At 52.6% G+C, this 26,584-nt stretch overlaps 10 protein-coding genes across 10 annotated transcripts; 5 read left to right on the forward strand and 5 right to left on the reverse strand.

Moving 5' to 3' along the window:
- Positions 1 to 60: 60 nt before the first annotated feature.
- Positions 61 to 1,967, reverse strand: CC1G_15204 (cytosine-purine permease; the record flags this gene model as incomplete). Its single annotated transcript, XM_002910523.1, has 8 exons — positions 61 to 433; positions 484 to 758; positions 819 to 1,071; positions 1,126 to 1,194; positions 1,250 to 1,429; positions 1,480 to 1,587; positions 1,662 to 1,752; positions 1,808 to 1,967. 8 exons carry the CDS (start codon positions 1,965 to 1,967, stop codon positions 61 to 63), a joined length of 1,509 nt encoding a protein of 502 aa, XP_002910569.1.
- A 607-nt stretch (positions 1,968 to 2,574) lies between these two features.
- On the reverse strand, positions 2,575 to 3,902 carry CC1G_15205 (hypothetical protein; the record flags this gene model as incomplete). The annotated part of the gene is made up of 2 exons (XM_002910524.1): positions 2,575 to 3,080; positions 3,137 to 3,902. The coding sequence occupies 2 exons, from the start codon at positions 3,900 to 3,902 to the stop codon at positions 2,575 to 2,577; spliced, it is 1,272 nt and encodes a 423-aa protein (XP_002910570.1).
- Positions 3,903 to 4,724: 822 nt separating this feature from the next.
- CC1G_03607 (other/RAN protein kinase) lies at positions 4,725 to 7,785 on the reverse strand (the record flags this gene model as incomplete). Its single annotated transcript, XM_001832541.2, has 6 exons — positions 4,725 to 5,355; positions 5,430 to 6,531; positions 6,586 to 7,195; positions 7,346 to 7,348; positions 7,405 to 7,505; positions 7,758 to 7,785. The coding sequence occupies 6 exons, from the start codon at positions 7,783 to 7,785 to the stop codon at positions 4,725 to 4,727; spliced, it is 2,475 nt and encodes an 824-aa protein (XP_001832593.2).
- Positions 7,786 to 9,074: 1,289 nt separating this feature from the next.
- On the forward strand, positions 9,075 to 10,074 carry CC1G_03608 (hypothetical protein; the record flags this gene model as incomplete). Its single annotated transcript, XM_001832542.1, has 2 exons — positions 9,075 to 9,716; positions 9,784 to 10,074. 2 exons carry the CDS (start codon positions 9,075 to 9,077, stop codon positions 10,072 to 10,074), a joined length of 933 nt encoding a protein of 310 aa, XP_001832594.1.
- Positions 10,075 to 13,919: 3,845 nt separating this feature from the next.
- CC1G_03609 (hypothetical protein) lies at positions 13,920 to 15,152 on the reverse strand (the record flags this gene model as incomplete). Its single annotated transcript, XM_001832543.2, has 2 exons — positions 13,920 to 14,774; positions 14,836 to 15,152. The coding sequence occupies 2 exons, from the start codon at positions 15,150 to 15,152 to the stop codon at positions 13,991 to 13,993; spliced, it is 1,101 nt and encodes a 366-aa protein (XP_001832595.2). The 3' UTR covers positions 13,920 to 13,990.
- A 1,558-nt stretch (positions 15,153 to 16,710) lies between these two features.
- Positions 16,711 to 18,234, reverse strand: CC1G_03610 (37S ribosomal protein S5; the record flags this gene model as incomplete). The annotated part of the gene is made up of 4 exons (XM_001832544.2): positions 16,711 to 17,507; positions 17,559 to 17,894; positions 17,943 to 18,005; positions 18,054 to 18,234. 4 exons carry the CDS (start codon positions 18,232 to 18,234, stop codon positions 16,711 to 16,713), a joined length of 1,377 nt encoding a protein of 458 aa, XP_001832596.2.
- Positions 18,235 to 18,642: 408 nt separating this feature from the next.
- CC1G_03611 (hypothetical protein) lies at positions 18,643 to 19,505 on the forward strand (the record flags this gene model as incomplete). Its single annotated transcript, XM_001832545.2, has 5 exons — positions 18,643 to 18,734; positions 18,807 to 18,915; positions 18,972 to 19,032; positions 19,084 to 19,271; positions 19,329 to 19,505. The coding sequence occupies 5 exons, from the start codon at positions 18,643 to 18,645 to the stop codon at positions 19,503 to 19,505; spliced, it is 627 nt and encodes a 208-aa protein (XP_001832597.2).
- An 814-nt stretch (positions 19,506 to 20,319) lies between these two features.
- On the forward strand, positions 20,320 to 21,859 carry CC1G_03612 (hypothetical protein; the record flags this gene model as incomplete). The annotated part of the gene is made up of 3 exons (XM_001832546.2): positions 20,320 to 20,481; positions 20,535 to 21,440; positions 21,518 to 21,859. The coding sequence occupies 3 exons, from the start codon at positions 20,320 to 20,322 to the stop codon at positions 21,857 to 21,859; spliced, it is 1,410 nt and encodes a 469-aa protein (XP_001832598.2).
- A 159-nt stretch (positions 21,860 to 22,018) lies between these two features.
- Positions 22,019 to 23,254, forward strand: CC1G_03613 (hypothetical protein; the record flags this gene model as incomplete). The annotated part of the gene is made up of 1 exon (XM_001832547.1): positions 22,019 to 23,254. One exon carries the CDS (start codon positions 22,019 to 22,021, stop codon positions 23,252 to 23,254), a length of 1,236 nt encoding a protein of 411 aa, XP_001832599.1.
- A 144-nt stretch (positions 23,255 to 23,398) lies between these two features.
- Positions 23,399 to 26,324, forward strand: CC1G_03614 (lipase I; the record flags this gene model as incomplete). Its single annotated transcript, XM_001832548.2, has 16 exons — positions 23,399 to 23,450; positions 23,716 to 23,785; positions 23,983 to 24,071; positions 24,131 to 24,249; positions 24,307 to 24,402; positions 24,445 to 24,466; positions 24,516 to 24,570; positions 24,662 to 24,731; positions 24,785 to 24,885; positions 24,956 to 25,022; positions 25,086 to 25,416; positions 25,478 to 25,702; positions 25,755 to 25,874; positions 25,927 to 26,070; positions 26,127 to 26,161; positions 26,232 to 26,324. The coding sequence occupies 16 exons, from the start codon at positions 23,399 to 23,401 to the stop codon at positions 26,322 to 26,324; spliced, it is 1,689 nt and encodes a 562-aa protein (XP_001832600.2).
- Positions 26,325 to 26,584: the final 260 nt, after the last annotated feature.

Consider the following 26,584-nt stretch of genomic DNA (forward strand, 5'->3'; position numbering starts at 1 on the left):
CTGCCGGACAAAGCTGCCTGAGTTGTCCGGCCTGCAAGCAGCGTGTTTCCAACGGAAAGTTTACAGGCCCGTAAACCGTTTCTCAACCGATCTGAATGGAAAATACAACATCCCGGTCAGTACAATTGCAATCTCAAAACCAATGTCCCCCGTCATCTTAGCGATGGGACCCGTATACCACGTCTGGTTCATGCAAGGCACGACCAGGCCAAACGAGCAGACGACTGCCGCCACGGCCGCAATGCCCAGCGGGAGTTTATTGGGAACATTCCAGGCAGCGCCGTCGTAGTTGTAGGGATCGTTCTTCCGGAAGTGAAGGTGCTCGATGAGGACGATGGCGATGAAGGCTGCAGCCCAGTACCCTACCAGGCCGAGGAGATTGGTCAGGGTGTCGTAGAATCTAGTCGCACCGGGGATGGCGAGCCCTATCACACTTTGCAGGCACGTTAGTACACTGGTCTATGGGGGAACTGTGACACTTACATTCCAGTGGAAACGATCGCGAATACATATCTTGGAATCGCTGAGAATCGTGGGACACACGCCTGCCAAATCACGGTGATAGAATAGGCAGTTGCAGAGATGTTGGGTGTGACGGAAAGAGCGAGCAAGACAGAGATAAACTTCCCGAACCCGTTGACGGGTTCAAGGACTGCAGCTAGAAGCGCGCCTACATCCTCCCCGCCATAACGTCGCTCCCACTCGGGTACGTTCATGGCCGCAACTGCGGTTGCCGCTCCCAGGATCTGGATCGAGGCCTGTAACGATTGTGAGCGTCCTATGAATCGATGGATGAGAAAACCAGGGACAGGGCTTACGAGCGAGGTCAGCAGTCCAGCGTAGACATACATGAAGACCCTCCACCCAGAGACGTCATGCCGATAGTAAACAGAGATATCGGTCGCGAGGGGGCAGAACGTAATGGAAAATCCGGCTAGAGTTGCTGCAAAGCTCAGAAGCGCAGGCGCTGTGACCGGTTCCACAGGAGGCGGATCAGAGAAGTGTTTTCCTCCAACCCCGGCAACGACAGCAAACGCAGTGAGGAGGGGGACCCATCCAACTAACCCGAGCCTGTACATCTACTCCTTCAGATGTGTGCAGAAAAGATGTCATAGGAAGCCGTACCAGTTGAGAGCATTTACTCCGCAGAACGACACCAACAACGCGATGCTCGCAATCACGACAATACCGACTCTGTCATCGTTTTAGTAGGTATGGATTTATGATCACCAATTCCCGGAGTGCTTACGTCCAAGTGAGTCCCTCTGTGACGCTCGCCAGGGCTTGTCCTCCTACGATCGCACAGAGAACCGAGAACCCCATCATCGTGAGGAGGTTTAGGAGGGCCAGGGGGATGGTGCCATAATATCCGAACGAATATCGAGCCAGTATCATCGTCCGCATACCAAGCTTTGGTCCCCATGTACATCTAAAGAACTGTGAGGCGGATTAAATAACTGAGACTTTGAAAAAACGCACATGTATGAAGCAAGAGAACAGAAGAGAGCATCGAAAAAGATGATGACAAGGCACGAATCCCCAAGTCCAAGACCGAAAACGACGGGACCAATGGTTCCAGCAGTGAAGCTGAATGAGATAAATCCAGAGCCTGAGGTAAGCAAGTCTCTCTCGTGAAGCAAGGCAGTAAATACTTGACTCACGTCAAAATGTTAAGATTCCATGTCAGAAATAGAAAGAAGAGTTTGAAGAACTGCGTGTCTGTTCTACGCGCCTCTGGAACGGGCTCTGTGCCTAATGGTTGTCAGTAACTCGTGCCTGAGGTAATGTCTCGAGCCGACTAGCTCACCTCGCTCTTCGACGCCGGCTTTCAGTAGCCTAGTCGTCCACGGATTGGACGCGGCTGTAGTCTCGCCAACTGAGGTGATAGAAGGGCGGACAGAGGCCTTTTCGTCGTCTAGACCCTTCTCGTGATCATGGACGATGAGCTCCCTTGCCGCGGAAGTCATTCAAGCTAAGCGCAGCACGAAGGTGTAGGGTCTTGGCCTCAAATAAATTACGAAGACAACCCTCAGCTTTATAGGTTCACCGTTACCCACGAGAAACCGCATCTTTTGCGAAGAAATTGCGAATTCGTCGGGATAAAGGGAAGCATGAGGTATTTTAGGAACTGCGAAAGAGATTGATCAGAGTCAAGTAGGAAGCGGAGTATGGACGGATGGTTTAAACTTGCCAATCTTTGAGAATGTCAGCGGCACTTTGCCAGATTCGTTCGAGATATCTGCGCGATGTCGTGAAGACACCTTGTGAGGGCATTCAGGTACTCTATCATTAGGGTAGTATGCGTTTCTTCTTGCCGTGGATCTCGCTATAGATAACAATTGGGCGAAGGAAGACTGAAATAATGATGCTGAAGCAGGCGAGGATGCGACCGCGTGAGTCGAACTCGTGATCCGGTCGCTCATCTTATCTTAGGCGACACGCCCTTGGAAGGATGACTTTAAGATTTGAAAAGCTTTCGGTGCAGAAATGCCGCGATGAACAACATACAACATACCACCTGACATCTTGAGACAGGGAAGTCGAAGACGGCAGAGGAAAGTGTGTACGCACCAGTTACGAGGAGTAATGCCGCCTCCAGTAGTCCTGATCAAAATCTGTCGTCACCTCCACGACAATACCCTTCCGCTCCAACTTCCCAAACGCCAACTGCACCGCGTCCCTCGTGTACGTGTACACCTTCCCTTCATCGAACCCTTCCTGTTTCTTCCACTCTTCGCTCAAGTTCAAGTGAATTCGGAGTGTCTGCAAGCGAGGGAGTGGGTGATCGAGGAGATGCTCCTCGATTTGCTTCCAATACTTGTTTAGCCGGTAAAAAAGTACCATGTTCCACAAAGACATAATCCTGATCTCGAGAGTAGTGAGGTTGGGGATGGCGGCGACGGCATCGCTGGTGAGGGAGGAGACGATGAATTCGGGGAGAGTTGTGTACTGCGTCCCGGTGTAAGCTAGGTCGTCGTTTAGGTCATCCCCGAGGACTTGAAACTTGAAAGTCTTCAGAGCTCCAAGGGAGGATAGAACCGGGATGTTCTGTCGGGCGAAGAACGAAAATCCAGAATCGTCTTAGAACATGCCGTTCAATAATGGTAGCCAACTCCAAGTAAGATCGACGACATACCTGTATGTAATCCGCCCGCGGACCATCCAGGCACCGCATATGTGAACGAAGTCAGATTCATGGCAGATCTCGACAAAAGTTCGATTGCCATGAGTCGGTCCAAGAGGATGTTGGAAGCAAAGTGGAAGTGGCGGAACGAACTAGGCTCGAGGGCAGTGACGACCGAGTCGAGATAGGCTCGGTCGCCTTCGTATACCAACTCTCCGATTTTGAGCATTTCCCCTGGATCGCCCATTGATAAAGTCCACGGTCGGCATTCGATGAGAGCGAGGGTGTCGAGCTTTTGGAACCTCCCGAGTCCGGAGGTTGGGATATGGATGCACATTCCGACGAGTTCAATCTTCCGAAGATTGCGAGAGGTTATGGGACTGAAAAGGCTTTCAGAACGGTGGATAGCTTCTTGGATTCTCTCTCCATCGTATGTAGATTCTAACCGCAGGCTTTCCAATTCCGTGAGGCGGGAGAGTACACGAGCAAGGAATTCGATAGCATTCCGACCATCGTCCCCCGGATGTAGGTCCACATAGCTCCCAGGGAATATAGCTCCAAAATCCTTCACATAGGTGCCTAGGATAGGCTTCTCCTCCAGTGCTTGAGCAAACTTTGGGATTGGGCCAACCTCTAGATCGAAAGATGCTGATCGAAAGAGATACCGTTGGCAATGTGCTGTGAGGACCTTGGTGGTGATAGATCCTGCTCGCAGTGTACATCTATCGTGGGCAAGATGGTCGAATATAGAATATAGAATGTCGACAGGTAAGGCCATGGTGGTGGTTCTGAGAAGAGTTGTGGTGAGAAAAGAAAACCGATGGCGTAGGGATATTTGATCGTCCCATCTTATCTTATCAAGCACCAGCGATATCTAACGAAGCCTGGATCGCGACTAGCTGAAATTGGTATCGAACAACGAACCAACTCCCCCAAACGCCCACCGGCGCCTCGGTTCTGCGGATGGCGCCCGAGCTTGAAGAGGCTGGGGAGAATGGTCGATCAGTTCTTTGACCACAAGGCCTGCTGCAAGTCAAGTTATTGAAGTACAATTTCGATTCGATTACATTGTGTACAATCCACTTTGAACTACACATACAACAAGGGACATATTCCGGTTTTTACACTACACAATGCTCGGTCACTAGGGTTGCCGAAATGTACAACAACGTCGATGCCTAACGCATCCGAGAGTACAACAGATAAGAAACAAGAAGAAAGGAGATAAAGGAGCGGAGAGATGCAGATGAAGAAGAGAGAAAGAAAATCCATGCTAATAAAAATACATATGCAATGCGGTGTGATGATGGTGATGACGATGAAATGCCTAATGCTTTCATAAAAGTCATAAAGTTTCGTATGTGTTTTTTTCTCGTAAAGCGTCGTTCAAATGAGTTTTTCTTCTAACGATGAAATGCTGATGCTGGATGTCGATGATGATGCGGATGTATGATGATGATGCAAAAGAGGCGTTGTTTCGACGCATGGATAAAATGGAAGAAGGATGGAAAAAAAGCCAGTGAAATTGAAAGAAAAGCGTGCCCAATGGAATGCGAAGAACGAAGGGTAAAGAGTCGAAGCAAGAGAGGGAAAGAGTCCGTCAGACGCCAACATGCACCCCCGAGTTGAAGAACCTGCCCGGAAACCAGTGCTTCGTCGCAATCCTCTTCCCAAGCACTCTCTTCCTCTCCACGTTCTCGACTACAACCCCACAACTCCCACCGGAGACTGAGGAGCTCGCAGACCCACAAGTTCCGGCGCTGTCATGGCCCGAGCAGGCACTGGCCGTCGTTGAAGAAGACTCGACGGACGCCACCAAGGAACCTTGCTCCCCGCCATCTGCACTCCCAACGGATCGCTGTTGCTGCGGCCTCTTCCCGTCGCGGTCACCCTTCCCAGCTTTTGCCACGCCCGCTTTACGGCGACCAAAGGTTGGATAAGGTTTAGCGTGGAAAGCGCGCCCACGTGAAGCAGGACGGACTGTCGAACTTGGTGCAGCCGGTGCAGGCGTCGGTGCGTTCGTGCGAGGGAAGAGCTTGGAGAATCGATAGTGGAGTTGGGAGGCTTGGCTGCTTCCGCTGTCGTTGCTGCTGCCGGAGGCGGCGTTGTAGACAGTTGGAGTTGTAGGTGAGGGCGGAGAGAAGACTCGGATGGGGGAGCTGGGCTTGGAGAGGCCGGAGGTTGGTGGGACCCTGAGCTTCTTGTGGGCGACGAAGGGCGAGAGAGAGGGCCTTGAAGGGGAGTCGGTCATCATGCCAGAGAGCGGAGAAATGGGCTGACATTGCTGAGAAGGCGTGGACTGTACCTGAGCGGAATACGTTGTTGACAGAGGCCAAGGTTCAGGAGAGGGCGTGCCAGATCGAGAGAACACAATGTCGTCGGAGGAAGAACTGCCGAAGAAGAGTAGAGGGAGGGAGACGACATGACGACCGACGTCCTCCAAGCGCTGGGAGAGGTCATCTCCCTGTCCTCTGCAACAGCCGTGACGGCTGAGTCGGGACCCATGAGCTTGGACGACAGTGGAGTGGCGAGGAAGAAGAGCGACGAGTACGGGTCATACTCGATCGCGGTATGCATCATGTCGCTGTCGGTAGAGAACGAAGGCTCCATGCTCGTATTGGCCTGGACGATGCGAGGCTTGTGGACATTGGTGTCGAGAGTGAGGCGAGCACGAGGCTTGGCGTCTTGCTGGGCAGCAAACGTCACGTCAAGGTCGTTGGGAGTAGCAGGGAGCGAAGGTGGCGGTGATTGCGTTGACGCTTCAGACGGGGTGTCGGGTCGGTCAAAGGTGTCCATCCGAAAGTGATCATCGTCTTCACTCGAGAACGAGGAGACAGGGGATTCGTAAGCCCAGGTAGCACCACAAGAAGAGTACTCGGCGGGCCATGGAACACCATAGGTAGAGTCGTCGGTGGGGGAGCGGGGTGCAAAGACGATGTCGGAGGTGGAGTCCTTGCTCCATTGCGAAGTGAGACGCTGTTCCTGAACAGGGGAGACGGGAGGGGAGGAGGACACCTCCTGGGTGTTGGCGGACGACTCGCTGTCGATATCCATACCGGCTTCCCATGGGCATCGAGCCATGCTTCCTTCGAAGATAACACCGTCCGAGTAGAAGGTAGTGAGCTCTTCGATGGCGTAGCGGATCTCGTGGAGCTTCATACGCCGGCGCCAGTCGACATCGAGCATCTGGACGAGGATTTCGTTGAGCTCGGCGGAGATGGGGAGGACGGTGGGAAGGAAGGTATATGGGTCGCGGAGGTAGGCTTGGAAAGTGGGGTCGTCGGGAGTCGCAGACTTCCATGGGTTGCGACCAGTCGCGAGATTGAGAAGGATGATGCCAAGGGACCAGATGTCGTTAAACATGGGAGAGTATTTGCCTCCAGGTGCAAAAGCTCCACCCTGGCACTCTGAAATCGAATGTAAGGAAAACGTAAGGGAAAAACGACGAGGTAAGAACATACCTGGGCTCATATGATAGACGCTTCCTGTGCGAAACTCGTCGCTAATTTTGTCGGTGGTAGCCAGACCAAAGTCGGTGATGGCGACACGGAGGCCATCGTCGAAACAAAGGATGTTCTCGGGTTTGAGATCCCGATGATAAATACCAAGCGAGTGGCAATATTCCACTGCATCGAGCATCTGCAAGAAGATGTCTTTGATAAGGGCGTCGTTACCGAGATATCGACAGTTGTGAAGAATCTGCGTAAATAGGTCGTGGTCGGAGGCGTATTCCATAATAATATAAGTGTGGTTGTACTGCTCCACTACTCGGTGGAGAGTGACGACACCAGGGTGAGCAGAGGCGAGCTGGTGCAGGGCGATTTCACGGATGTGGACTTGGCGCTGGCGCGCTGACTGGTGGCCAGAGGTGACCAGGCACTTCACGGCGTAGGACTTCGGACCCGTGGGATAGCGGGCGTCGACTGCACGGTAGACGACGCCGTAGCCGCCGACGCCGAGAACTTCTACGAGTTCTAGGGAGTCTCCGTCAATGAGAGTCCCAACGGGCGGGTGAACGGCGGAGGAGGGTTGAGGCATCTTCGAAGACATGGACTCGTGATAGGGGCGTAACTAGAGGGAAAAGGGTCCGAGGGAGGAAGAGGGAGGGAGGAGGGGAGTTAGCACCAGTGCAACTTCGAAGGGTAAGGAAAAACCGAGAAGAATGGGAGGTATTATATATGAGGTGGGGTCATGGCCTGAGGTGCAGACAACGTGACTGACACACTGCAGGTGCGTGTAGAACATGAGGCTTGAGGTATCAGAAATGTGCCATCACTCACAGGCGAAGTCCGCACGTTTGATCCGGAGCTGCTTGAGAAGCCACGATATTTTGACGAGGTTGAGTGGGGAAACGACGAAGGAGAGGAACCTCGAATATCGCCTGCAGTGTAGTATTTAGAGGTCTCAAACTCGAATACGAAAGATGGAACTCGTCAGCGGGACCGCACCACGAAAATCGGAAAATATTATGCCATGTGGCGAGCGCCTACCAAATTGGGTGCAAGGACCCTTGAGAAATGAAGCCAATCAGGGCACTCCATTCCATCGATCCCTAGGTTCTAAGTTGTACGGAGGGCATTTGGCTGTGAAAAGCTTGTTAACCTTGCGGATATCTTGCGGTCAAACGGCGCACCTTTGGCAACCACAGAAGGATTCGGCATTTCTGGCGGGGAGGTACTCTTCAGGTTCAGTAGCGAAGTTGCCGGACGTCAAGTGTACTGCTAATGGTTAGATAACGGAGCATTGCTCACGTTATTGGGTCAGAAGATAAAGAACCCTCAAACAAAAACGAGAGGAGACATTTTAGGACGAAGAGAGGGAGAAATGGCGCTAGGACCCTTTAGAAGAATGTGATCGAGTGGGCAACTCAGAATTTCCCGATTTTGTAGGCTTCTCGTCAATGTGATCGAGACACGCCGCAAAGAGCAGATAAGTGAAGTCTTCAAGACGTACCCGCAACGATATGAAAGAGCTAAAGGGGGTGAATCTTGCTTGCTATGGGAGATGTCAGACTAAATCACGGAACGAGAAGCAAAAGGAACTAGTCAGAAGAGAAAGCAAGGCTCTAACCTCTAGGTCTTGGAACGAGCCCAGAAGAGAACGTCATGGAAAGGAGCCGAAACGCAGTGTCAGAACTTGGAACCGCCAAAGAGACCGCCGTTGGGGTCGTCATTAATCCACGAAGGGCAGTTGTGGATCGATGAACCGGTGAATAACATTTAGAAACACCCTCGGCACTTCGCCACCGCGGAGAAACAAAACCCAATATGTGGACCGATAAAACCCGCTCCAGTACACAAACTGGTCCAGGCGTCCGTACCAAAGCAATGGAGGTCCACGATGGCTGCCATAACCCGAACAAGACCGTTGCATGGCGCTAGCGCCTATCATCGTGGCGACGATTCATGGCAGCGTGCATCATCTCGCACTAGGCGAACAATGGGAGGTGTCGAACGCAGCGAGGCAGACAACAGAGACTGTCAGAGCGGCAGGTCGGGCAATATCACGGTGACGGTAAGCACACAAGGCAACCCTGATCCACAAGGCCTTGTCGGCGACAGAGGGAGAAGGGAAAAGCTGTGCAGACACGAGTTGATGGAGGCAAAACGCTCACGTGCACGACGCGAAATTCCCACACGCGTTACAGGTGCGCACGTGACGGGCGTGCCGTTTAACCCGGTTTGCATCCGGCGGCGGTGTTCGCTTGGTGTTCCCAAGTTTTCCTTTCGTCGTGCTCGCTGTCGGCAACGTCGAGCAACGTATTTCCTACTCATCTCCCACAGCGACGGCGACACATACTCCATCTCCTCCGACAGCGGCGAACTAAAACATTACTCTCTTTAAGCCACATTTCCATCAGTAAAAATCAACTGCCTCGTGCCCTCCAGGCAACATTTCTCTACCCCACATTTCCACAATCTAGACTAGAGTCTTCAGCACAGCAGTCTCTATGACAGGCCGTAGTTTCACCGTATTTCAAGACGCTCCATCGAGCAGCGAGGCATCAACGTCTGGCACCAAGGTGGCCCGTGCCGCCAGCGGCATTCTGCTCACTCGATCAGGGTCCCGCCTCAATGTTACCACTGCGCTCGACGTAAAGGCAGCGACCGACAAGGAGAACTACAATCCCCTCACTGGAGAGCGCGCGGCCGCGGCCGGTGCCGCCGACAAGAAGCGCAAAACTGTCCTTGCAACCAAAGCTCACGTGCCTCCGGCCGCCACGACCACCAAAAAACAAAGGGCGGACAAGGTAGCCCAACCAGAACCCAAGAAACGTAGGACTACGGCGACGACGAAGAAGTCTACAACGACCAAGTCCTCTTCCAGTAAGAAGGATGCAAAGTCCACTTCATCTACCAGAAAGAGCAAGCGATCGACGCCATCTCGCCGGGTACCTCCTATGCCCAAGGTTGTGGAAGAAGAGACCGGTTCCGAGCCCAAGGACCAGACTCAGGATCTCAAACAGGCGGCCATCGATTCCCGCTGCTATGAGCTGACCGTCAAGCCTCTTGCCGACGTCTCTGATGCCTATGAAGTTCCTGCCTCGACCGAGCTTGTTGGGGAGCCAAAGGGTGCTTTCCGTATCATCAAGGTATGACGTTCATCTAGACCCTCATGCCTGTGATTGTACGGTGCTAATACACCTTTTCACCGTGCAGGAACCCTCTGTTGAACCCGAGCTTCGCGATTACTTCTCGCCGACTCATACATCATCCTCCCTAGGAGCCACCCAACTTGGTCGATTCGTCGAAGAGGAGAGTAAAACTTCTGTCGTCTTCTCTACTCCCGAGAGGAAGAAGATCTACTCGGCTTTCACGTTCTCTTCACCATCACCTTCCGCCAAACGATTCAGGGAATTGCTCAACCGTTCAGGGTCGCCTACTCCCTTCGCCACTGGGACCCCACCATCTCCTATCGGTTCAACGGCAGCTGACCACGATTCTTCCTAACGAGATTACCGTGGAATCATCATCCTTTTCCCAACGATTCCCCTTTTATCAATATTGCAAACCAACGCTCGATCAGGATCAAAACACGAAGATGGGCACGAAGACTGAAGATGAATTCAACGAACATGCTTTTTCCAGTGTAATTTCACAATATCTCCACGCCGCATGCAGTACACGCCTCTTTCCGACATCACAACCCGCAATCCGCACTGCATTCCATTCATTGCTCATGTTCGACCCTCATTCATGCCTTCTATTTTTTGTGTCATCATTGACGCGTTTGTCGCGTTGTGTCTCATCCTGCTCTGGTCGTTGTTCCCTCCCCACCATTCCTCTGGCGCAACCATTGTCACATTGCTGTCTGTCCGCTCGTCGCGTTTCTCCCCTATTTATTGGTGATCCCACCATTCCCATCGTTTCACCGCTCTTCCTTCTTTCGATGTCGTCATTCACCCGATCTCACCGTCTTTCCTTGTTATCCTTCTGGGGTTTCGTCGGGACGACGTCCTTGTTCTCGTGTTCTATTTAGCTTTTCATTTCATTCCACATTTCACTTCATCTCATCCACTCATCGTCTATCCAATACCAACAACAACACATACATCCATAAAATTGCACTTGTTCCTTCTTCGCACACCATCTCCATCATCGTTCCGTTGGACATTTCGAGCATCTTGAACTCTGACATTGCATTGTACCGCATATGGCATGGCATCGAGTTTTTTGTTCGCGCACAATCTATCCGGCATCCACTCATTTCAATATTGTGTTGCATTTGATTTTCCGTTCTATTTCTTTACTCATTTACTCACCGCTTTCTTTTTTTGGTTGTCCTGGTTGTTATTTACTTACAAGTTACAGTGCCCTGTCGCCTGATGTTTTTGAAATCTTAAGACCAGGATGTGTCGCTCGTATTGAGCGTCGCACTTGGTCGGTCGGCTATCATTATCATCTTTGTTCTTTTTAAGCGGCATCTTTTAGCGATTTACTTACCTTCAAATATATTTTGTCGTTCTGACACTCTCTCACTCCCTGATACGGTGTCATTTCTGCGTCGTCCTGGGCTGTTTGTGGTCAAATTTCCGTAGTGCCGACGCGTCCTGACGCGTCGCGTTAAAGCATGTATTCAGGGGCCATTTCCATTCCTGGATTTACTTCACAGCTCGCCAAGCCCGTGGACGCGAGGAACCTCGGCCTGGCTTGAACTGTAACCACCACCTTTGCCAACGTCACATTCCTCTATCTGCTTTATGGCTTCCATTTTCTTTGCGTCGCATTTCTTTCCTCTGCCTCCAGTTCAGGCCGAAAGAGATAAGGAGTCTGATAGAGGATTCCTTTCCGAGCACATCGAGCACTTATCGGAGGGGTAAACTAGGACCACCAAGGGCGAACTTCACTCTTCCAGTCCAACAGGTCACTGGACTGTGATACCCTACAGGTTTTTATGCGCCAAATGGAAGGAAAGGTGATTTCGGAGCGAGTGTGGTTCTTTCCCTTCGTGTTCGCTCCCAGGCTTTCCAGGCTTCCTCTATCTGTCACCACCACTTGACCGCTTGGATTGGGAAGGACCTGCCCGGCTCGATGGGCGCTGGTATGCCCCTTCCTTGTACTGTTGGCACTTTGCCATCGACTTCGACATACGCATCCGCCGTCGCTGTCGATCAACGGCTAACATCTGTTTGTCGTGCTCCGGCGATCGATGTAACAGCAACACGCGTTCCATTGGGACGATCGCAGAGGCGCGCATTCGACATTGTACATGCGACCATGCCTGACCTACGTCAACTCTACGCCAACGTAAATCACAGTTCTCTTCACTGTGATAACTGTATCCGTTGACTTGAATGATTACACGAGCCTCCAGAAAGACGACTTCTTGGTGTCCAGTGCCACCGCTGAAACTACGTTTACTTACTTGGTGGTGAGTCAACCTTTGCTTTTCACACTACATGTCCAGTAAACTTGTTCGTTGTCACATTACTTCCTCGTTTCGTCAGGTCTAAATACGGGTTTCTCTAGCTCGATAGCCGACTGGTTAGCGTTTCAACGTTGGGACGTGCGCCGCGCAGCCTCTCATATCAACTGGAACTCTTTCTCCTAACAGAGGTTAACTATGCAACCGTATGGGTGATCACATCGTCGATGGCGCAGGTGGCTTGAAGCCTCGTTGTGTTTGGATCATGTATGGGTTTGTCAGTGCGCCTTTCATTTGTTTGAGCCCGACGAGTACCACCGTCTTGCATGCGACCTTGCCCCGGTCGTTGGTGGCTGCACGCACGGGATTGGGAATGTATAAGTCCTGTGGTGTTCATTAAATCGAAGGTGATGGCTTGGTGAGTGCCTATTCTGGTCCCGGGTTCAACTCAATCCCCGCCTCTGGACCTTCCTTCCTGAAGGTATTCCCGCTGTTGCGGATTACCGCCGACTGACAGTGATATGGCGTGCAGTCATGGATAGGCGGAGAACGGGTACGAGTGGTGTACAGGGTAATGTCGCTTGGAGCGGATGAATACCCGTATGTGTTTCGTCTACTGTGATGGAAGAGTCGAGAACGTCAGTTTCTTACCTCCGCTCGACACTGCTTTGGGCTTTTGAATGGCTTACCTTCGCCTTCAGAATGAAGCACCCCGAGTCTAGACTTCATGCTTCCTTTGTTCTGGTTCGGGTCGTTATAAGTACCGGCAGTTTGGTCTCCTATTCGTCAGGTGTCTCGTCCAGTGCACGCGGGCGATTCAGAGTCTGTTTCTACTTTGTGTTGAATCCCGGGCGTCCATTCATGGGTGTTCACACCTATGACGATTACAGACCCTGCTGGTACTCCTTCCGGCTAGACATAACCTGCTCACCTCCAAGGGTAACTCCACTGCCGATGCTTCTTACGCGTTGTATTACCGGAGCCAGAGAAGTCAGTCCTATCGTTTCACAATCCCGCAAAGTACATGGGCCAGTTCAGGGGCTGAGGCATATGGCCACCCTTATTCCATACGCTTCATACCCTTTCAAACGTCTCTCTAACGTCTTTCTCCGTCGCATTACATACCACTTGCCCAATGAGAGAGGCTGCAGAGTCCAGGCATTGCTTCGCGAGGTGAAGCCCAAACTCCTCCGGAGCATTGTGCAATGTGGTCCTCACTTGGGACTGCGCCGTTCCCCACCATTGGCTCTGCTGGGCGGGTATGATCGTTTCCTCGCTTCGAAGTGCTGCAGTGTATGGGGTGGTTATTTGAGACTTGGCTAGGGTTCTTCTTGGGCGATGATCCTTCAGTAGATCGCGACCCGATTCGGGGTAAGTCTTGCCGCGTTAAGGAGACAGACGGCTGACTTGATGTTCAAACTGCTGCCCTAATTATAGCTCTGATGTGTCTTTTACCATGCTCATTATCGCCAGGATGATGTTGTACTGTACGTTTCGTCGCCAGTGTGGTTTCAACTCAGTAAACTCCAGCCCCAGCTCGGCAACCAGTCTGATCTTCGAACGTATTTTTAGAACCAACATCCCAACCAACTCCATCCGCGTCGGTTGGCTGTGTTGCAGTGACAACTATAGATAGATCTACTACCCCGGTCACTCATTGCCAGGTAGATCCCCTGATCCTAAGTACCATCCGTGCACTTTGTTTAGCGAGGCAGTGAGTTCGAATAGGGATGTCATGGTGGTGGGCGCTTATTTTTTCACGATCCTTACCTCGTTGATCTGAGCTTACTGTAAGTGCAGAATATTCTCCTCCGGGACTCGCAGCATTGAACATAGCCAGATTATATGCCGTGTCAAGACGAGTTCGTAGACACTGTGGGGTCGAGCGAAGAATTCCAGTTCACGGCAAAAGCGAACGCAAGTTTCAGACCAGAAAGCACTTCGTATTCACTTCTTCCTACTACCACGACAGGACTACAATACAGTTTACACCTCCAAGACCTAGTCAAGATCATCAAAGCCTGAGTACGCCCGGGCGTTAACGGGTTCAGGTACAGGCTCAGTCTTCGACATCCACTTGTTCAACACGCCAGTGAGTACGGTTCCAGCAGCTTGTCCGAGAGCAGATGAAACACCGCTACTACCGCGCCTCTTAATGGGGGTGCGGACATCCAGGAAATCGGCGTAGTCGCGGGTCTCGGGAGGGGGAACAGACTCGGCGCTAGCTTCAGCGGCTGCCTCGACAGCACCTTCAGCAGCCTGAGGCATGCTCTGGGCCAGACGCTGCTTGCGGGACTTGCGGCCCTTCCTCGACTTCCTGCCCTTCCTCGACCTCCTACCCCTGCCCCTGCCCTTGGAGCGGCGCTTCTTGTTCTTGTTCTTCCTACCCCGCGCCTCGAGGAATTCATTCAAGTCGAAAGCCCGCGCCTCGAGGTTGTCAAAGTCGCGAGCCACGATGGAATTAGCCCCGTTGTTGTTGGCGAAGGTCTCGGCGGCGGAGACTGTGAAACGACCGAGGGAGTTGCCGAGGCCTTTGAGGAGCTGGACGCCACGGCCACTGCCCTGCTGAGAGGCGGGGGCGGGGGCATGGGCGGGCCCGGAGGCGGGGCGCGCAGCGGGAGTATTATTACGCTCGCGCCTCCTCTGCGACCGAGTCTTCTTCTTCTTCTTGCCACCCGGCTCGTTGCGGACTTTGAGGTCGACGTCGGCGAACGAGTCGCGGGTTTGGAGCTCGGGGTGGGGGATGGCGTCGGCGCGCACCTCGAGGTCGAAGTCAAAGTCGCGGCTGTAATGAGGAGGTGCGATCAGATTATAGGGCTTGTGAGAAGGTGAGGGAGTAGGCTTACGTGACGAGGTCCTCGGTAACGGGTTCAGCGAAGGGGGCGGCAAGCGCTGGGGCAACAGCGAGAGCAGCGACGAGGAGGGTGGCGGCGATCTGGACCATGATGACGAGAAAGAGGGCTTCGTAGTCGTTAGAAGAGGGAGATATTAATTGATCAGTTACGAAGAAGGACGGTGCGGTCAACGCAGGTCTTTCTGGTTGGAAGGATTGGGTTGGGAGAGTCCGGCTCTGGGGGGGATCCCTGGCTCGTTGGGGGAAGGGGTTTATATAGACTTTAGATGCCTGGTTAGCTATCTCGGCTATCAGAGAGGAAAGATCCATGTTCGTGATATGTATGAGAAATTTGGTCGGCAAGGACCCCACTTCCTCGAGGCCACCCCATCCGGCTAGGGTGTTTCAACCTGACCTTCAGAACGGGGCGCGAAAAATTAAAAGAGGAATAGTACATGTGTTGTCGGGAGTAAGTATGTAGCACGTCACGAGTTGTTGTTGGTTGGAGTGGCGCCCATGATTCCCGGTGTTCCTGTGTTGCGAAACGTCAAGCTAAGTTGAAGCCAAGCAGATAGAACGTGCAGTTCACTGCGCCCAAACCAATCATCTGCAGCGAGCTATCAAAAACATTAGGAAATCCTCTTGAAATCCATGGCAGATGACGACAGAGGAGGCTGTTCAAAGGGGGGCTCCCTTGACCGTTTTACGAGATGAAACGTCAGGGCGACCAACCCTCATTGATGATGATGATTTTTGATGAGCGCCCGCTTGCCAGTGGAGGTGATCTTCGGATAATTGAAACCATTTTACAAGTCGCCCTCGCTGCCGTGCGTATGTCGGAAATATTTTAGCGTACATACCTCTCAGAAATCTGCCCACTGCTCACTCAAGTACCACGAGCTGCAAAAATCGCCTTGGTCAAGTGGGAGAGGGTTGAAAAGACCATCCACCGTCGGAACCGCAGGTGCATCGCAAGATTCGGCATCATTGACCCCTCGGGGGTTCCGATCCGAAATGTCCGCCTGCTTGTAGGTCCAATCCCCGCCCGCTGCGTGCAATGCGGGACCAACAAGAGAGCTCATCGATGGCCGGTGGAAGGCATTTAAGGGTGGACCATCGAGTTCAAGGCTGAGCGCTCACTGTGTAGGAAACGCGTCGATTCGCTATTTGTTCCGTGCACAGTGGGGGACCGAGGAGCTTGTACATGCCTCAAGCTCGTCGCTGCACAATTAGTACGAATCCGTAAGTTGGTGTCGGTGTCGAGGAGTGCAAAACGCAGTGAAAGCTCGATAAGAACTGCTTACTGGGGCCACGAACCGCAACTGAGTATCGGAACAGCCGAAAGTCGAAGTGACAGGGCCATTTCCTGAGACCGTTCCCCGGATCCACGTACATATACGTAGAAATTCGACACCCATCTTACTTGGGGCTCCAAGGCGCATGTTTAACAATTAGCTGGGATGACGAAAACAGCGGACGAGGTTATCGTGGTAGGACCAGCCATTTAGCGGAACCGCGACGAAATCGGGGATGGGGCCAGACAGGTAAAGGCACAGTTGGACCTGTTCAGTGTAGGCACCGAAACTGTCAGTAAGCCAAGGCCTAAGGGAACTGTCGACGGGGTTAGGAAGAGGAAGGCTAACAGGACCATCGGATAGTTCTTAGGCCCGACAAATGCTCGGTACCGGGTGCTGGTGGTCCACTCAGGGCCCATGTCCACCCAACGCAAACGGTCCGTTGAATCAAACAAGGTCCCACCTTCCATCTCGAAAATCTAGTTCATTAGTAAAATTAAGTATAGCAAAAAAATGAGTGTAGAGGTTAACAAGCCAACAAAGCCAAGCCGACGATCGACACACATAGAAGGATACCAAGTTTTGCAGTTGTTCTACTTCCGCAAGGGGACCAACTTCCTTCCCCGAGCCCTCTCCAGCTCTTTCATACCAATCAACCCAGAGCCCTTGCTCATCTTCTTGCCAGGTCCTCCAAGACCATCACCCATGCCGGTTGGCGCATGGCCAGCCTGGAGCAAGCGGAACGCAGCCTTGATGACATTAAGCCTGTTCCGGCTTCCCCATACTTTTGCTGAAATATCCTTGAACCCGGCGGCTCGAAGGATCTGGTGGAGGTACGGGTTGCATCGCAGACCGAACCCGACCGGTCGAGGTCGGAGGATGAGCTCCGTCGACCCGAGCTTCGTGCGCATCTCTGTCCACACCGTCCGCTTCTCGAAGCGCTCCACCCAGTCCATCTTGCGCACCGCGTCGATGCGCGCAGACTTGAGCGCGACCATCGAGTTGGCGTGCTTGCCTTCGCCGAGGCCGACCAGGCCGTCCGCGTTACCGAGCAAAACCATATACGCGACGCGCCGGATTTTGCCCTTGCCGGTTTGCTGGACGACGCCGCGGCGGATGAGGATGGATTGGTGGAGGTTCTCGTAGAAGGCCTTGGGCACTGGCAGGGCTTTGGCGAATTCGTCCACGGATTCGACGATTTCGGGTGTTTCGCCGTCGTCGAGCTTGGCGTAGTTGTGGAAGACGGAGCGGTGGTTGTAGACGATGACGCGGTTGTGGAAGGGGCAGGTCTCGTCTGGAGGGAATTCTTCGACGTGTTTGGGGTCGAGGAGGGGGTGGGGTTCCATGAGGTTGGGATGCTCGATTTGGGATGTTGGCGGTTCGAATGGGCCTATAAGAGAGTTAGGTTGCGTGTACAGTGGACTATATGATTCATACTTACTGAGTGTCGAATCTCGCGCTGCGTTTTGAGCAAGCAGAGCAAGGTCTTCCTCAGAGGTAATCTCGGATTCGGGGATGACGGGTGTCGTATCCAGTTGAGCCTTTTGGCGAATCTCCTTGACTGTCTGCGCAGTCGTCGGCGAGGGAGGGACAAAGTCTAAGCCGTGTTTCGAGTAGAATTGCAGAATCCTCTCTAGGGCTTCTGGGTCTTTGGATTCCTTGAACGCAAGCCAGTCGAGTTCGACGGCTTCGGCTGTTGGTGTGTCAATCTTGTTCAGCAGTTGCACGGAAACGTCCGACTCCATTAGGGTGCTGAGATAGTCGAATGAAGTGATTCCTAGAATAAAGTTTAGTAGAGTCTATAGTGAAAAATAATTGTACATACCAGCGTCGGACAAGGCCTTTTGGGCTTCGGAGTTGAGCCAGGCTGGTGCCTGAGGGTCATAACCTGCCAACAACGTCAGAGAACGGTCTCAACAGCATCACAGCAACCTACCCAGCTTGACCAAATTCTCCGGAGGATTCTTAAGGTAGTGCTTTATCCGGGCAGAGACTTCCTCGAAATGCTGACCACCCAATATCGCCTGGAGCTTCTTCTCAACCTGCTCAACCTCGTTCTTCTTGTCCGTAATCAAGAACAAAGCAGCAACGCGTCTCGCAAGCTCGTCATGCTTCATTCCAGCATTTAGCGACGTGAATATCTTCACGAATTCGGGGCTGGGTGGCGTGACGGTTTTTGTGCTGGCAAACCGGCGGGTTGGTTGTTGTTGTGACGGGAGGGCGACGACGCGGGAGAGGCGGGCTGAGCATGGTCGTTGTGAGGGGCGCGTTGCGCGCAGAGCGTTTTGGAGAGCCAGCCGGTTCATTGTGCCGTTGTCGACGTCGTCGTCGTCCGTTTCGTGACGAGCGTGAACAAACTCAAATTTGGCGTCGAGTCTCCGTGGCCGGAAAAGCCGCCTGCCAAGCCTAAAGCGTCCGGGCGGGCCGACCTTCCGGTAGGGGGTTGCGCGGTCGCTGTCTGCAGTTGTGTTTGCACTTGACTGACGACCACGACGACCGCAACGACGACGGCGACAACGTTAAATATGTCTTCACACAACGAAGATGGAAACTCGATTGTTAACGATTTGAATGGAATGAATTTCTCGAATCTATACGGCGCGATTGATAGACAAAAGTGAGCTCCCCAAGCAATCAAGAGAGACACGAGGGTGTGGCCCCCGCTAATCTCGTCGACAATCGAGCCAAGCGTGCACGGATTGAACTTGACGACGCCGGAAGATGCGAAGGCGATCATTAAGCCTTGGGCGGAGAGGGAGGATGATACGATCTGGGCAGAGTCGAATGTTGACGACCAGGTTCGTCGTTGTTATTGACTTGATTTGTTGAGTTGAGGCTTATTACATGGGGGTAGCTGATCATCCATATACCATTCATGGAGAACGTGAGGCTGCGCTCGGTATTGTTGAAACTTGGTACTTGAACCCATGGTTCGAAGTTGCGGCATTTGTCTGACGGGACTGCAGGCAGGGGAGAATCTACACCTCGACATCTACGGGTATTCGCAAACCATTCGACGATCGTTGATTTCGCGGCCGCTGAAGCCACCAAACCCCACTTGAATATCTCGTTACAGGAAGGGGAAACGTCTGTGGTCGAGTACCCGCTCCGAGCGGCTGCATTCTCGAGTGTACATTCCCTCTCGTTGTTCTTCGTGAGTTCTCCATTCTGCCTATACCTTTTTCTAGACTTAATTCTGAATATCCGCTAGAACGAAGCAGTGGGTGAAGAGGTGTCCCGGATCTACTACATTGGGTTCAAAGGCGATATGAGGAGCGTGAAAAGGGAGGTCGCTTCTGAACTAGAGGTACCCGCTCCCCATACCGCGGATGCACCGCTATCGCAGAAGGCGGAGAATAGAGCGGCTCACCGGCCTACTGCCCATTAGACCCATTGTCGTATTCCAAGATATGGTGTGATTATCATTCTCTTCGGGCGGATTCTTTGTGCTCAAGGCGATTTGGTATCGATTTGCTTCCTCTGTTTGCCATCACGTATTCAGGTCAGATTGCCGTGGTGCATTGCTCGTTCTCCTCGGTACCCGAGTAGCCTAAGGCTCTCCAAGAGTCTCCAAGATGCAGCGTGCTATTTCTGGATGCCTCTCGGGGTACCCGCCTCTTTGACGTTGATTTGCGACAGTCGACAGCATGAAACTGAGCTCAGTTGAAGAGCTCTGCTGTATTGCACCCCCAGTGGCTTCAAGAGGTGCCTTCCCCTCATGTTGCGGGAACCAAGTTGCGAGGGAACGAGAACCATGGCGCCCAGTTGAGTGGTGGGCGCTTCCGGGCCAAGCGGCACGACATAATCAAGCTTACTTGGCAGTGCCGGCAGGGTCTCGGCATCCAGCCCTTGTCCTCGTACACCCACTTCGACGAGTCCGTGCTCGTCCTCATCCCCGGTCCACGCTGCGTAGCCAAGAATACGGCAGTCTTAGTACAAAGCCACTTGAAATCAAGGTTGGCATCGATCCATATAAAGACCTGACATCGATGGGCGGCCTTCCCTCGTACGACTACTACAACCCAGCACAGCCCGTAGACTGGAACTCCATCGATAGGTGAGCGGTGCAGCGAGAAGGGTTGTAGGCGGCTGTTACTGAACCGAGGCTTTTCAGGTGAAGGAACACGATAATCATTCTTCGGCCTTGACTACCACGAACGCAACGACGGACAACCCTGGAGCGACTTGGCGTTAGAACTAGGATGAACCATTTGAAGGGGCAGTTGAAGGCGTCTGGGGTGCTCGATGCACTCAATGAAACTGTGAAGAAAGCGAGGGAGAAGGTTCATAGGAAGAAAGAGTCCTTGACCCAGAAGCTGGTCGACTCGGGCGTTTCGATCCCCCTAGTCGATCTGGAAATCCAGGTTCGTCTTCTTCATTAGCTGGGATAGGCTTGGATCCGACACTCTCCTCACAGTTCATCGGAGCCAATGGACTCCCCAAGATGGACGTGGTGGGCTCCGCGGACCCCTACTTTGTCGCCAAACTCGACGATCGCATAACATTCGTGTCCAACGTTATCAAGAACACGCTTTCGCCTGTGTGGAACGAGGTGTGGAGGGTGAAGAACGTACCCAGTACGGCGTCCTTGCGCGTGGAGGTTTGGGATAAGGACGAGGGTTCAGCTACGGACGACTATATTGGCAAGTCATTGACGAGCGTTACAGCGGCCGCGAAGGAGCTCGAGATCGAGGCGCCCTCCATCGCCCTACGCAAGTCCAGGGGCACGTTCTGGCTCAAAGTCGAGAGCACACCATCGACTATGCGACAACAACAAGAATTCCAGTACCTCTTCGACGGACCTATCCGCTTCACCCGACACTTTTCGCCCACCGTCGGGTTATTCACTGCCTCGTCCACGGTTCGTGCCATCGGGGAGACGCCGTCCGAGCCTGTCCACGACCCTCGGCTGTACTCGACGTGGAAGTTCCACATCAAGGGTGTGCCTCTGTTCTTCCGTGACGTCCATCAGCCGTGGAATAGGGACTATCCCGCTGCGCAGAAGATCTTTGGGCAGGGTCCTACGAGCCTCGCTGTGCGCGGGACGGTGCAGGCTGGGCATAGCATGCTCTACGCCCGCTTTGCGGATAACGGCTCCGGCATCCTCGATACGCGCAACAAGGACAACCCGGAGATCGAGGAGCCCATCAGTCTTAAAGAGGTGCTGCATGCGGGGGGCAGTGCGAATGAGCGCATCAAACCCGCCGTCTACACCTATATTATTTCATCCATCGATGATACCCTGCGGTTTAGCGAGACTGGTGCTGCGTTCTTTGTGGACTTTGCGTCTAAACATGCGCTGCACGCCAACTGCGCGCCGCAGGTTCGGTATTCGGGCGAGTTCACCCGCGGCCTGTAGGTGGCTGGGCCAACTTTACCGACTCCATCTCTGACGACCAGGTGGACTGGGAGCTGGTGGTGGACAACAACTCGGGGACGTACGCGCCTGACAAGATGGTTCTACCCACCGTCCAAGAGTGTTTGGAGAGTAACTTTGGGTGTGGGTTGCCGAGTGTAGACCCTGCGAGGAGGGGGTTTAGGGTGGTTGTGTATGATAGGGAGGATCCGAGGTTGGTGGAGAGTAGGGAGGCGTGTAGGGAGTATGCGGTTAGGGTTAGGGGGGTGAGAAGGGAGGAGTTGCAGCCGCATGTGCAGGAGGGGGAGGTGCCGCTTAGTGCGACTGTTGCCTCCGGGTCGGAGCAGCGGTTCTCGCAGGGTGGGTTTCATGGTTCTAGTTCGTGATTGGGTATTTCTGAGATATGTTGGGTTTAATGATATGGGATTTTGGACTACGATGTGCCTTCGAAGACGTGTGACTTGCGGGTGTTCCACTGTCTTACAGCCATTTCCTGAAGCTCCTGTGGGGTCTGGGCCTGCGCCAGCCTGGCTTGGGAGACTACGATGTATTTTAGACTTTGCGAGATGCTAACCACTGATGAAGGGTCGTCCTCGGATGGGGACGGGGACGATGGCGTTGGAGGGGGCCAGTGGACGCATGACATCGGAATCCGGTCGTTCCTCATCTTTGTGAAGAGGTTGCTCATACGATCGAGGCCTACCCCTTTGCATATCTCTCTATTGTTTCCCGGCACCTACACGCCCAAGACTGCCCTTGTCGCGACAGCAAAAGCATTGCGTCCACTCATCACGAAGGAGGCTAATCGGCTGACGACGCTGGACGTGGAGACCTTGGATATGAGGTTTATACGAATGGGTGTTAGCCTACCCCTCCTTCGCTCGCTACTTTGTAGTAACGCTTTCTTCCCGTTGGAGAGCGCCTTGCACACGCCCAGCCTTAACAAGTTAATCCTTCTCAACCCCATACCTGGTTCATGCCTGGCCGACCCCCGCCTTCAACTGTCCAACCTCACGGAGATGTGTTTCTTCCAGAATAGTCGCCACGGGAGCGGATGTGGTCTCGACTCACTCGATCTTCTGGCCTCCCTCCGCCATACACCAAACCTCGCTGTTCTTCGAATTACGCCAGCGTCAAAATTCATGTGGGGTGGGGGATCGGAGGACAAGAGGTCGGTCCCGTTGGCGAATTTAAAGACACTGGAGGCAAATGGAGTACATTCGTCCTTCATTTGTGCGCTTGATACCCCGAATTTGGAGAACCTTGATGTTTTCATCCACAAGGGATCTATCGATCAAGCCCTGGCAGGTGCACGGAGAGTGACGAGCTCGCTCACAGAGTTCCTCCAACACACGCCCAAGCTCAAATGCCTCCGATTCGGATACTCGAACCATTATCAGTTTCTCGACCTGCATCGCCCCATCACCGACTATCGTTTCTTGGTGTCGCAGGAGTTGCAACCCTCTGATTTTGGGAAGATACACCAAGAGCTCAAGGAGAACTTCAGACGACATTCGGCGAAATATAGCAATTTTCTGTGCGATGTCGTGAATTTTAGGAGGTTTACAAAGTCTAGGTGGCCCGAATGTGGCTTTGTTGAGGATTTAGTAGGGTGGATTGAGGAGAACTCGAGGGTGATGGAGCCGGATGGGACAACTCGAGGCTTACAGTCCGCGCTGGATGATCATACTGTGCTTGAGATCATCCGGTTTCTTGCGCTTGAGGAAATTCCGGGCACTAGAAAATTTGTTCTTCAGGTTACCCAAGGGTATTTAGTGTAGTATGTTACGCAGTTGGGTCAATCTTTTTACCAACAGGGTCAACTCGATATCACGACAACATGGCACTTTCTGCATCAACTGCCTTGAGTTATAATTTCAACCTCCAGAGTACTTTTGAGCCGGTAAACACTATCACTTCAGCGAATGTTTGGCCCAGCTACACCTTCACTGTTCGCACCTCGAGTCCCGATTCGCTGTGAGTGGGATTTAAGCGCTCAGACGTCGGAGGCTGAATCCAGACTCTCACGTCCTCGATCGGGAAATCGGCGCTACTGTAATGTTTTCTTTGCAACTCGCGACTTCCTTTTGCGTTTCGAGGTTTCGCCGTCCTCTGCTCACCACAACGCGTCTCTTTGGTGAAAATGACTCGATACAGGACGCCATACTCCAGAAGACCGCTCAATCCTCCAAACCTTTACGTCGGGGCAGCTGAACGAAGCGCAAGATTCTGCTTGTCCCAGTCCGACCATCGGTTTTGAGACACGACAATAATACGGCATTGAAGTCGCCAGAGAGCTTCTCGAGGAACTTGTAAGTGACTTTCGAACAAACAGAATAAGAAGTCTCCAGGATAACTAGCTCGTGACCAGGAAGAGGGCCGAGGGGAACGCACGAAGCAGAAGAGTTCTGCCGACGCTGTATATGAACGGTTCAACAGGTACATGGAACCCAAGTTCATAGCGCAAGATGTTTCTCAAATCCTTCTTCGCGCTCGCTGTTCTCTGCAGCTATGGCCTGGCAGCTCCCGAATTCAAGATTGGCGGCACGACCGTCGTTGGTCGCGACGTGACCGAGAGAAACGTCGAATTCTTTGGCAGTGAGTGGAATTCCTGTCGACGCGTCTATTTATCTGATGCCGGTTTGGAATTTCTATAGGCATCCCATTCACTGAGCCCCCAGTTGGGAAGTTGAGGTTCAAGCCTCCGGTTTTGAAGACGAGACTCGATACAGATACATTCAATGCGACGCAATACGGAAAGACATGCCTGCAACCGGTCAGTGGCCTTAGGAATGATACGTTCCTGCAGTGATGCTGATAACCCCTACCCCAGGACTTTTCTGGGCCTCCGAAGGACATATCTGAAGACTGTTTGTTCATCAATATTTATCGTCCTGCTGGCACACGGCCAAAGGCAAAATTGCCAATCGTGAGTTTGTCCTAGGCGGCGTTTCTGAATTGGATCTGACAGTATGATGCCAGCTCTTTTGGGTGTAGGTTCTGGTGTCTTGGAGCGCAACGCTTGTGCTGACCTGTCGCCAGATATGGAGGGGGTTTCTTCGTCGGGGAGGCGAATTCATACGACGGCAGTGGCTTGGTAGCTCATGGGGTTGAAAGAGTGAGCATCTTCTCGCCTTTCAAATTTCAAATTTCATGCCTTTTGGTATTAACCGTTCGCTCTCTTCCAGGGTACTCCGGTTATTTACGTCAATTTCAACTATCGCCTTGGACCATTCGGCTATCCACAAGGTCAAGAAGGTGGGTTATGGGGCTCGAAGAATCCATTCAGCCAGCTGAACAAGCGTCTACAGCCCAAGATGAAAGAGTACTCAACCTGGGTCTTGAGGATATTGTGGCTGCCCTGGAATGGCTCCACGCAAACGCAGACACTTTTGGCGGTGATGCGAGCAAAGTCAGTAACTTGTCTTTACCCTAGGTGACTTCATTCATCCTCTACGACAGATCACCGTATTTGGGAACAGCGCCGGCTCTATCAACATAGGAACCCTACTGCTCAACCGGAAAGTCGAGAAACTGATCCGAGGTGCTGTACGTTCCCTAGCTCTTGCGATTCCAAGTTTCGTCTGTGATAGACAATTACACGTTTTATAGATCCTCGAATCTGGTACAGCCAGCTGTCTTTCCGCTGTCCCAGCTGCCGAAAAGAACACGCTTTGGGAGTCCTTCGTTCGTAGCGTCCCCTCTTGCGCAGGTGTGGCGGCGAGTGGCAAGACACTCCCTTGCCTACAAGACGCTACGGAAGATGAAATCTTGACCAGCTACCTCAAGTTCATCAACACTGATTTCTTGGCTAGCGGTCTCGCTTGGGTCCCTACTCTGGATCTGGGTCCCGGTAGTCTCTTCCCCGGTGTACCTTCAGAACTGTACAGAAAGGGTAAATTTGCCAGGATTCCATTCATTGCAGGGACCACTCTCGATGAGGGTGTGTAACATTTATTTCTTGGCTGTCGTCATGGTCTGCTAACTTTGTGTTTGCGTTTCAGGGACATCGCTCGCTGGCCAGTTCCGTAACCCCAATACCACTGAAGAAGCTCTTCGAAGGTATATATCAGGGATGATTTCTCCCTTGGTCGCGCCATCCCGTGCCGCCAGAGTCTCAGATCGTATCTTGGAATTGTATCCTGATGTACCAGCCCTCGGATCCCCCTACGGTACTGGCGACGAGCTGTGGGGACTTCCTTCGATCTATAAACGTGCATCTTCTTTGCGTGAGTGCATTGTTTCGATACTTTACCTCGCATTGCTTAATAGTTTACTCAGAGGGTGATATGGGCTTCGACGCACCCCGACGACAGTGGTCCCAAGCTGCAGCCAGCCATGGGCACCGGGCATATGGTTATTTATTCACCCAACCCCAACCCGGTGACCCTGCAGTTGGTGGTAAGATAATTGTCTCGACTGCTTCTCGTGTAGCTGAGATACCGTTTTCCAGTCACTCATGGAACGGAGATCCCTTGGATGTATGGGGGACCACCAGATCCGTCTCCTTCTGCGCAACAGTTTAGTAAAATCATGATGGACTACTGGATCTCTTTTGCAGTCAGCCTGGATCCAAACGATGGCAAGGGCTCTGAACGTGAGTGCACTCGATACAAACAGTGGACGGAATCTTGACAACTCGTGACGTGCTAGGTCCTATTTGGCCCGAGTATACCAAGAAGGAGCCGGTAAGCCTCGATGCATTGTTCCTTTGCGTTGAATGCTGACTGAACCTGAACATTCCAGGTTTTGCTTCAGCTTGAAGGTGGAAACACGACGGCCATCCCCGATAACTATAGGAAGGAGCCGATTGGGTTTATTATTAGGAATACGGCGGTTTTCAGGAGGTGAAGATGAGGTTCAAGTTCTATGTACACGCTCCACAAACTATCATCTGTCGGCTACTTCGATGATGACGCTTCATTCGGCACACTGTTTATGGCCATGAGGTCTCATTCCCATCGTCCGACAGAACTATGACTCTACCGCGTGTTGGTATCGAATGAGGCATCTATTCGATATCCTTAAATCTTTTTATTGGCATTGAATCGTCCTCTGGGTTCCGAGGCCGTAAATAGGGCCCCGCACGGATGAGCGGATCTGATCTCCGG

This window comes from Coprinopsis cinerea (assembly GCF_000182895.1).
Source record: "Coprinopsis cinerea okayama7#130 chromosome 9 map unlocalized cont3.9, whole genome shotgun sequence".
In the NCBI taxonomy this organism is placed as follows: Eukaryota; Fungi; Basidiomycota; class Agaricomycetes; order Agaricales; family Psathyrellaceae; genus Coprinopsis; species Coprinopsis cinerea.